Source organism: Sinocyclocheilus rhinocerous, unplaced genomic scaffold, assembly GCF_001515625.1.
Source record: "Sinocyclocheilus rhinocerous isolate Xijiao unplaced genomic scaffold, SAMN03320098_v1.1 scaffold1624, whole genome shotgun sequence".
Lineage (NCBI taxonomy): Eukaryota > Metazoa > Chordata > Actinopteri > Cypriniformes > Cyprinidae > Sinocyclocheilus > Sinocyclocheilus rhinocerous.
In genome coordinates, this window is record NW_015639527.1 from 164,584 (window position 1) to 176,013 (window position 11,430).

Genomic DNA, 11,430 nt, shown 5'->3' on the forward strand with positions numbered 1-11,430 from the left:
GGGCGGCATTATGCAAATATTCCCACATAGTGACCTAGATATGTGGGGGCGTGTTAGAACGAGCCGTTTTAGGGGGGCGTGGCAGAGTCTTAACTTTGATAAAGAATATCTCTTTGGTTTTGAGACTTTAGTCTTTGCAACTTCAGGGATCTTATCTATGCACAATCAGCTAGGAACACTCCAAAGAGAAAGGAAAACTTGAAATCGCATCATATGACCCCTTTAATATCCTGTCTTTAGTTTTTTCTTATCTCTATTAGCAGCACTTTTTTTAAATAGTTTTACAGGTGAGCTGAAGAAGCTGTGTCCACAGTATTGTGAAATAAACAGAATTTTTTGTGACTAGAGAGCACTGGAGAACCACCTAAAGGAAATGGCTTTTGCTCCATTTTGTCATTAGTTATCACCTACTCCATTTTCCACAGTATTTCCATCTCTCATTTTCTCTCTCCCATCGTATCCCTATTGAATTCTTGGCCTGTAGGAGGGTCATCGTGGCAGCAGTATCAGTTGTAATTGAAATCACATGCGGATCATCTGTCATTATGGTGCTATTATGATTGATCAGGTTTTATAAAGATATGCAGAAGGTGTTTATAGTGATCCCAAACACATCTCACTCTCTACTTTAAAACTTATCCAATTTTGGTCGGAACAGGGTCCAAGAAGTTAACATCCTGTATCCTGTCTTTCGTTTTTTCTTATCTCTATTAGCAGCACTTTTTTTTAATAGTTTTACAGGTGAGCTGAAGAAGCTGTGTCCACAGTATTGTGAAATAAACAGAATTTTTTGTGACTAGAGAGCACTGGAGAACCACCTAAAGGAAATGGCTTTTGCTCCATTTTGTCATTAGTTATCACCTACTCCATTTTCCACAGTATTTCCATCTCTCATTTTCTCTCTCCCATCGTATCCCTATTGAATTCTTGGCCTGTAGGAGTGTCATCGTGGCAGCAGTATCAGTTGTAATTGAAATCACATGCGGATCATCTGTCATTATGGTGCTATTATGATTGATCAGGTTTTATAAAGATATGCAGAAGGTGTTTATAAAGATAAACCAGATGTTTGTCATGGAGTGTCCTTAATACATTTGTTCCCCTTGAGACCTCATGCACTTGCTTTTCTTTGAAAAGAAATGGACTGTTATTGTTCTATTTCACCTCCAAGCCTAAAGGGGGCGTTGTGTTTTTCTGAGAGAACTGTTACTTTGTTGATTCTCATTCTGATTGTACACTGAAGACAGTTTTGTGATTGACATGGGCCAGAGAGAAAATCTTGCTTCTTGGGAAGAGGGGTGTGTGTGTGTGTGTGTGTGTGTGTGTACATGTTTTTCTATACTGGTGGGGACTTAAACCTGAATACACACCAACTCATGGGGACTTGTGTCACCGTTGGGACCTAAATTGAGGTCCCCATGGGTACAAAAGCTTATAAATCATACAGAATGAGTTTTTTTGAGATTGTAAAAATGCAGAAAGTTTTCTGTGAGGGGTAGGTTTAGGTGTAGGGCGATAGAAAATACAGTTTGTACAGTATAAAACCATTACGCCTATGGAGAGTTCCTACAAGGATAGTGAACCAGACGTGTGTGTGTGTTTCCTCCCGTCTTTCATTCATTCCAGATGTGTGCCATTTCTCTCACACTTCCTTTTTCTTATCTTTGTCTTTTTCCCCTCCCACATCCCATCTCCATCTGTACATACACACATGCTATATTATTGTTGGTGTTAACATGTCAGAGAGCATTGATGGCCAATGTATTAGACTGAACGATTGTACAAGAGGGGAAAATAAAACGTTCGAGCTTGTTGGGTCTTCGATCACGTAGATCAGTCTCATATTTTCTTTGACACAACCTCACCTTCTATTACTCTTTTTCCTATTCTGTCAGTGCATCTCATCTATAGCTCTCTCCCCTTGTTTTCACCTATAAAAGAGCCTAAAGCAGTAGAAATAGGTGTTGTGGTATGGCACATACTTTATTTTTTTTGGCCAGTGGTTTACAAGGCTATAAATGTTTGAGATTGTCATGTGAGGATAACTCCACTTTTTATTTCTATATATCTGGTCTGCCTTAGTATCATGTAACCAGACCATTAAACAAATAATTATAAGTAATTCTATTCTATTCTATTCTATTCATTTTATAAATATATATATATATATATATATTATTTATATTTATGTTGATGATTATTTAAAATTATTTAATGTACATTTTTTAAATAAATATTTATTTTAAGTTCTTTTATTTGATCACTTGTCTTGTCCGTCATGACAGTCTCGATTGGTTCTGGGAAGGATGTGAATGTCCCTTAAAAGCTTTAGGACTGATTTCACTTTTTGAAGAAAAGCTTTTTTCTTTTTTTTTCCATCTTTATTAAATATTAATTTGAAACTTACGGGAACCAGGAGCTGGTTAATGTCTCCTGTCAGTGGTTCTGCAGCAAGCAGACTAAATAACTTAAACATATGCAGATGGAAAACATTTGTGTGTGTGTGTGCGCGCGCGCACCTGTGGGATAATGAATTAACCTGCTGCACTAGCTGGTGGCACGATGCCCAGGTGGTGCCATGTAGTGATTGTATACTCATCGTTCAGTCATGTGATGGTGATGGATGGTTGTAACAAACACATTTCCTCTGTGTTTTTCGTTCTACAGTTGAGGTACCAGCATGGGCTCTCTACCCCAGATCTACGTCAGACTTTACCCAACCTGAAGAACTTCCTAGAGCATGGACTACTTGTAAGATGGTGAGTTTTGACATTCTTATTGCTTAAGGAATGGACATGAATGTTACCTCAAATTGTGATCAGACTCATTTTTATTTTATTATTAATTTTTTTTGTGGTGGGTGATAAAATGGGCAAAAAAATAATCTAATCTGAACGAGGGACGCAAGTCATATCCAAGGACCAAAGTGCATAAAGTGGGCTCTTTTAACTTGGGCCAAGCAGTAACCACCTAACAACTACACAGAACATCACAAGAAATATAGTGTATAGTCATATTTTCCTAAGAAAATGAAAAATATTAGTTATATTGATATTTATTTTCAAAAAATGTAAAAATCTTGTTTTTATTAATGTTTAGCAAGAAATTATATTTTTACATTACAATTATATTCTCACACAGTTACATCATTGTAGCATTAGTTTAGAGTAGCTTACAAAATCCAGTGTCTGTTGATATGCACAATGATAAACCACTATATTAACCTAGCCAACTTTTGAAAGAAACAAAATTATCACTTTTACATCAGTGATGGTAAAAATTCCCAATTGTATTCCTTTGGAAACCAATGGCAGTCAAAAACATACTGTTAAAGAAAGCCTCCTTTTGATCTTTCCAGCTTTTTCTTGGTTCAGCGAGGCAAACATCTATCTGAATGTTAATTTAATAATCTGTGTTTTGAAAGGAAGGAGGCCAGGGTAAGTAAAACTCTTCAGCGTCCCCCCAGTAATGTTTAATGGATTGTGGAAATGCTTAAGATGGAACAGATGAAAGTATGACCTTTTGACCTCTTGAACCGTACAGAGTGGCAGGAAGTAGAGGAGGAAGTGGAAGTCCGGCGAACCGGCGGTTGCGCTGCATGGCTAAACGGACCCGGAGGGCGGTGGTGTTGACTCTACCATACACTTAGAACCGTGAAAGAGCAGTTTCCGCCTCCCCTGGGGAGAGGGGGACCGTATACATAAACACAAAACTGCAGAACATTCCTTCCGACATCTTCGTCATACAGTTCCACAGCCGTAAACGATAACTTACAGCACATTGAGACCCTCCAAGAGTCAAGTTACTTTATACAGAGTGGGTGTCTGCTAGCGTTGACTCCTGAGCGAGTCAAACAGGCGGTCTAGACTCGTTCTCCAGCGCAGGAAGCAACTCTCTGGATCCAGAGCTGAAATGTGAAATATAGAGTAAATGGATTCTTTTATTTCCCGTTTGTTTCAGACTGCTTTTATTACCCTTGCATCCACTTCCTCTCCTACACTCCCTCTCCTCTCAGTTTAGATAATGTTTCCAGGGCAGGGGCCAGAGATGTGAATTATCGGTGCATAAAAATCTGCATCAGGGCAGCTGCAGGAGTTCCTCAGAGGGAAAAAGAAAGGGACGGGAATACCAGAGAAAGCGCATGAAGAAATGGAAATGGTTAAGTAGGAACACTGCACAGGTTTACCATGGGAACTTCTGCTGCCATTCTGCAGATTCATAGGAGCATATGTTGGAGAAAAAAATTGAGATTTATTTTGCCCTTCTTCTTCTTCAATTTCAATGGATGTTTATATGGGAAATGGAGATGGCAGTGTTTTTGAGACTGGCTTAATGAAATAGTTTGATCTGTTCAAATTAGTTATAAAAGTTGGCAGTTTCACCCTCTGTGTGTGTGTTCAGGAGTTTTGCACGTCTTGCAGCCAAATTTCTGAACAGGGGTTATTAATATTTGATTGTTTAGCAGAACCGTTGGCTGGACTCAGCATGCGTTTCAGCTCGATTTACAGACTCGACGATAAAGTAAAGATCTTTTTTCATGTGAAAACTACCTGGTTCCTAGTTTTTCAGAATTCTTTCAGGAATACACAGGAATACACAATAACACTGACCCATGATCATTTCCATTACAACATTATTGGTTATCCCAGAGACTACCAACCTTTTTCTGCATATTTATTTTGATCAGATTGGGTTGTGAGAGGAAAAAAAAAAGTTCACAGTGACAAGGTTCAAGGTGTTGTACTGTTTTGTATCTCTGTGTCAATCTTTTAGCCTACTGGCCTAAGAAAATGTTGTCTAGGACCTTGATGCTGCATTCCAAATCGGAATGTTGGAATTTCCAACTTCGTATTTGGAAAAATGTTGTTAAATTCCATTTGAATTTTTCCAACTAGGAAACAAATTTTGCAGAGTTAATGATAAAAATAAAATAAAATGCATCAATTACTCAGTTCTTACAATTTTGCAGACAGAATTTAAAAAACTGTAAAGTATGCACTTTTGATAGACCTACAGTTTGGTTACTGGGAAACGTCTGATGTTAACAATGCTGATTTGCCTCCTTTTACACCACCTTCTGCGCCATAATGGTTAGAAATCTGATAAAGCAAGCAGGAATATCCCAAACACAACTTGAATGGAAAACAGCACGAGTACAACAAATTGACCGGACTGTACTTCTGTCCCTCAGAGTCTCATTTTTGTTTGCTAAAGTATTTTAGAAAGCCCATGCAGAAACTGTGGAGTTGGCATTTTCTGCACTGATTTTGAGGGAAAATGTAGAACTTTGAAAGAAGTTTCAAATCTGTTACGCTTTCAGTGGGTGCAGATTGTATGCAGACTGTGCCCTATCATTTAGTAGTGATTAAAATGTTAACATGGCAGAGTCCTGTCGAACAAACTCAATCTGCTTATCTCACATCTCTGAGCCTTTCACCATCCTGTTGCTTTTTCTCATTCAAACACTGATTGGTAGTTAGATTCAGTCTTCACTGCCTTCATCTGGAGCTATAATCACTCTCATGCATTGGCGGTTTCCTCTGCATGTCAGTCCAGTTAGAGTGGGAACAATCTGAGACGCCAAATGTGGAAGAAGACCAAAATGATGAGAGAAAAAGTCACAGTTTAGAGCAGTGGATGGAGTCTAAGAAGTAACAGAGAGTGAAGATGGTGAAAGGCAGACAGGGGGTGCAAGACATGGTGCCGCTCTGTTAATGATGTGTCCTGCCGAGTTCAAACCGAATATGCGAAACATTCTCTTATTTATGGCACAGGACTCTGGCAGCGTTTTAGAGGTCCTGCAGCCCCACTGTGGAGCTCTTGAGAGCGGGTAAAGACGTGGAAGTGGAGGGGCTGATGAGACTCAACACCCCAGGATGGAAACTCTAGGGTGGGGTTGGAAGTTCTGAAGAATCCCTTGGAACCCCCGGTGAAAGTGCAACACTAACAAACCATAAATCTTCATCTTTTTATCTTTTACTTCAACATTTCTCGTTTTTTCATCAGTTTTATTTAAATCTAAACCCAATTTAGCCTATAGCCCTGGCTCAAATTCCCAAGCTCCACCCACCTACAGTAAGTTCTGTAACTTAGCACCATATTTGGAAAGATTCAGGTGGATTCTTTTCCATCTCTTCGGGAACGTGATTCATCGGGCAACTATTTTATTATACGTCTTCACAACAAGCCTTTGCTAATCCAGTATATAAATGGCTGTCAAATAGTTTGAAGGAAGGCCTGATTCATAACAAACAGTGTTTTTGGATGTCCACCCATATAGTAATCCCTTAATCCTTAGAAATAAAGGGCCTTTCGATGTTAAAGTACCGTCTCTTATGCCAGTTTAATGTGCAAAGACAACTATAAGTAAGCCATTCTTGGTTGTTTTCTTAAAAAACTGTAAACACAGAGAAACAAAGGTGTCTCAAATGCAGCATAAATTCTATACAATGTACACACACATATATTTTACATGTATTGAATCAGAGCTAGGAACTCTCAGAACTCAGATTTGCACAGTGGGATGAAGCTGTCTCTGTGGATAACATACTGATAGGTGTTTGTACTCACATCTGGTGGAACGTTCCTCCAAAATTCCATCAGTGTTCCTCCAATGCTCCTCTATTCTTTACAATCACACAGCCATCCCACCAAAAAAACATTCAGATTACAGAACCCAAAGCAGACCCTGGTTGCCATGAAGCCTCATTCTTAGGTGCCGGAAACAGTCCCACATGTGTGATCATTGCTGTCATTGTACATTTTTATGAAGGTTGTCAGTGGGACGTAAACAGTGTGAGGCTTTGAAGCATTATTACTGGTGCATGTCCAGAACGGGAATACAGGAAACAATTTGTCACCCCCATAAACAATGCATTTTTATGTCAATAGGTAAATTAGCGCACAGGCATTTATGCGAATGCAGGCCAGCCCTTCTATAATCTGAAAAAGATGCTTCTCTCAGTTTCTTGGATCTAAAAACAACAACCGAAAATGTCATATTTCATTTTCCTAGTCATATCCTCAAATGAACGAAGGAATGCATGCTGAGCTTACTTGCAGCGTAAATGGTATAACTTGCAAATGTTGCAAAGTATTTTAATGTAAATTCTATTAATTGTAATTCGTCATTTTGATTACAATATCAAGGGAAATAAATATTTACAATTGTAAATAATATTATTATAATTACATAATTGCCAAGTATAATAATCGACAATTATATATTATTCTATAATAATATAATTTTTGTAATTATAATTTTTTATTAATTTAATTGTTTTGTATTTATTAATATATTTATATTTAATGATTATAAATATATATGACCGCATGTATTTGTTAGTATGACATTATGCAAACATATTTTCAGGGCTGTTAATATAATTAAGTATATCCATGTCCGTAGGAGAGGTGTAAGGTCTTAAGCAAACATCATTCAAACTATCTTTACTGTCATCCTGCATTTATTTTTGCTTTTCGCTCAACCGTGCAGAATTTGTGGTCTCCCGAATTCCTCCCGGGTAGTTTGAATCTATTTCTTGTTCCAGACTCCGTTTCACAAGAATACTCACCTCTGCCGCCGTTATTCTTCTGCAGCCCCTCCGGTTCGCTCCCGGACCACCACCCATCCCCACACAGGACGCCCCGAGACACGTTCCCTCTCCCTGCCAATGCTCTGCGGTGTCTGTCTGGGGTGGGGACAGCCTAATTGGCCCATGTTAAGAGCCAAGTTTAAATCCACCAGAGAAAATATGCTGCATAAAAAATATTATGACGGTTCTGGGAGATCAGTCTGGCATGCTTGAGCGCAAATTGCCCCCTCTTCTTCTCTCTGGACTCCGTCGCACATGCATGCTCGAGCCCCGCGCCATCTACCAGCACACACCGGCCACTTGCTCTTGATTAAGGGTTGCGGTCTGACACATGTTTAGAGGAACTCATTTATAAGGGGAAGCACAGTGTAACAAATAGCCTCCTGTTCCAAACAAAAAATGCTTTATTTTTCCCTGCTAGGGATATGACGTCTAAACACTTGGCTAGATGGAGTCCATATGTTTTCATAACACATGCATAAGTTGGTGTTTGTGGCCGTTAGACTTTTGAGGGCTGATAACATTGTAATATATCCATTTTTTTTATTATCCGTAATCATACAGTACAATAAATGATATTAGTCTGAGAGATGGGAGTTCAAGGCCTCATTTCTACAATCAGAGGTCGTCATTAGTCAACCGTAGCAACATGATTTTGAACGCAGCCATAATGCTTTGCAATTACATCTGACTGCTGTTTTGAAATGTTATGGTTTTGCTCTCAGTAAAATTTCATTGGGAACGTCTCTCCCAATTTCACATCTGAAAACTGGATCTAATTACGTGCCGAACGGTCTAAGTGCAAGAAGAATCATTTGGGAAATCGAATATACAGTACACGCCACGCTATGGCCAACCATTAGATGTTTGCTTTCAGTGAACTGATGAGGAATTTGGGAGCATGTTTCTTTGCTTATTCTTGGTAATGAAATTCATCACTGCGGTCGGACAGCATTAAAGCTGCTATGTAGCAATGCAGCCTGTCCAGACACACAGGAATTAAACCGCATATCTCTCTACCACACATACTGTACGACTTTGAGTGAATATCCTCACTGCCGTATTGAAGACACAAAAACATATGGATGGACCATAGCTTACATTGTATACTCTGTATACAGTTTACTATAAAAAAAAATCAATTTAAAGGACACACTATACAACCATAAACATTTTCGACAGTAGTATGCTATATTGTTGTCACAATATCTCATTACAGTATGTTTCAACGAGTGGCATCCAGTTATCATCTCGGAAATGAAGCTTTTTTTTTAAACATTTTAAATCCAGTTTTGCATAAAAATAACATGACTTTTTGCAGTCCAGTCAAATGATGAGTAAAAAAAGATGTTTAAAATTGTGGCCGATATTTGTTCCAGTTTATTTCTCACATGGAAATGGAAAGTTAAGTTAAATACTTTTAAAGGTATATTGACGTTGACTTTGTTTTCTGAAGGTACAGATTTTCATTATCATTTTTTAAAAGACCGTTTACTCACCAAGGCTGCATTTATTTGATCAAATGTTTAGGAAAATCAGTATATTGTGAAATATTATTACAATTTAAAATATCTGTTTTCTAATTTAATATATTTTAATATGTAATTTATTTCTGTGATGCAAGGCAGAATTTTCAGCAGACATTACTCCAGTCTTCAGTGCCACATGATCCTTCAGCAATTATTCTAATATGCCGATTTGGTCCTCAAGAAACATTTTATATTATTAATGTTGAAAACAGTTGTGCTACTTAATATCTACATGGAAAATGTGGTAATTATTATTTTTTTAGTTCAAAAGAACAGCATTTATTTGGTATTTTTTTCAATTGCATGTCAATTTTGATCAATTTATTGCATCCTAGATAAAAGTAAAGTATTAATATCTTTCAAAAAAATATATATTAATCTCAAAATTTTGAACTGAACATTTAACAGAGTTTGACTTCCTGTACTTTTTCTTAATGTAAGATAACCTGACTGTTTTTGCATGTACATGGTGCTACTTTTATAAGTTTGCAGCTCGCTTCAGCTCTCCGTGAAAGCTCCTCGTGAAGGATGACGAATCCTATACAGTTGTTTTACTTTCTAGATGTCATATTTCAGATGATGTATGTAGTCCAACAGCTGTGTGTGTTTTAGGGGGGTGCGAGTGTATTTGTTTGAGTGTGTGTGTGGTTGAGGATCAGAGGCTCTGGCTGAGCTCTCCCAGGCTCTCGATGTGTGTAAATGAATTATGAGATGATCCATCAGCAACAAAGAGCTCCACTGACATCAGCATCTTCACACTCTTGAATTTCTTTCCCATCTCTCGACTTCTTGCTCTCTCGATTCTGAAGCAAGTTGAAGGTGATTGAAAATCATAACCATGTGCCTCTGTTTTTGTTTTTCTCTCTCAGTGACAGGCACCATGTCTCCATGTCCATCCCCGTCCCACTGAAGTCTCATCTCAGCGTTTCCACCGCATCCGAAGTGGGTTTTCCGACCCTTTCCAGCTCCCCTGAACGGGACATCCAGAAGTGGGCCAGCTCAGATGCGGATAAACAGAAATGCCAAACCCCTCCACCTAGTTGCAACACAGCCATGACTGAGCCTGATCCCATGACCACTCCGGAAGTCCCATCAGTGCCGTCCACAGAGATTGCGAGCATTGAAGAAGGTAAGACTGTGGATACACATGGGGATGGAGAGACTGTGTCCCAGGCACATACGGAAAAGCCTCTGGAAATACCTACGGACATAGCCAGTACATTACCGTCTGACTCTGTCCCTCAGCACTCAGGAGCCATGAACGGCTCGGTCGTGCCCAGCGAGGGTATAGGTTTGGGTGTTGCGGGCGCAGCTGAACTGTGCTGCTCCGTGGAGCAGGCGGAGGAAATTATGGGCACTGAAGCCACAGGGCTGGGATTGGGACTAGGATTTGGGTTGGGATTGGGAGGTGGCGCCAGACTGGATGATTTCCCGTGTATCCCCGTGGAGCACGCGGTTGCGGTTGAGTGTGACGAACAGGTTTTGGGAGAGTTCGACGCTGCTGGGATCGAGGAGGTCTCGCGGCGTATCTATGCACTAGAAAATATGTCTAGTTTCCGACGGCCCCGGAAGAACTCAGAAAAATGACTAGGATATGGGACATGGGCCTGGAGAAACGGGTCGGAGGGTGACTGGTGTCCAAGTTGGTCGGTGACATGAGGTTGAGCCTGTGTAATATTTCATCCTGACTGCAACAAGTATAGACATTACATAAAGAAATATATTATTATTAATATTGTTATAATAATTATTAATATCATTAGGAAAAATCTGGAATATTGACCAATTTGCACTTCTCGAAGCATTTCTATAATCCCTTAAAGTGAAATAAAGAGAATGTTTGGTTGAAATGCTTGCTGGATGTCTTTCTGGGTGTATGGCTGTGCAGTCTTAATTAATTCTACCCCAAAAAAATGACAATTCTGTCATTATTTACTCGATGCCTGACAAACGTTGTTGTTGTTGTGATCATAAACTATGGATGTGATTACACGCAATATACGGAGCTTTTCCCTCACCATTGTAACAGGCTGCTTTTGCAAGGTTCCGTGAAAATGTTTCAGCTTTTATTTTCCTTTTTCGCCCTGAAGAAGATATCCAGCCATAAATATTAGTTTTATAATTTTACTGCTGTTCTGTAAAATAAAATAATAATAATTATTATTAAATACTCTTTTTTTTAAATTTAACAGTTCCATAGTATTATTACTATAGTACATTTTAAGTTTTCTTTGTTTGTTTAATTTGTGTTATTTTAAAAAATGAAGTAACTGAAGTAGATTTTTTTTTATTTAAAAAAATTTAAT

The 11,430-nt window shown here is 38.7% G+C and overlaps 1 protein-coding gene across 1 annotated transcript in view; it reads left to right on the forward strand.

Moving 5' to 3' along the window:
- The window catches only part of LOC107751378 (UV radiation resistance-associated gene protein-like), a 108,772-nt gene that overhangs the window by 89,632 nt on the left and 7,710 nt on the right, over positions 1-11,430 (forward strand). The window contains exons 13-14 of the mRNA XM_016567097.1: positions 2,668-2,759; positions 9,994-11,076. Of these exons, the coding sequence (XP_016422583.1) occupies positions 2,668-2,759; positions 9,994-10,711 (810 nt within the window). The 3' untranslated portion in view covers positions 10,712-11,076. The remainder of the gene's footprint in view (positions 1-2,667; positions 2,760-9,993; positions 11,077-11,430) is intronic.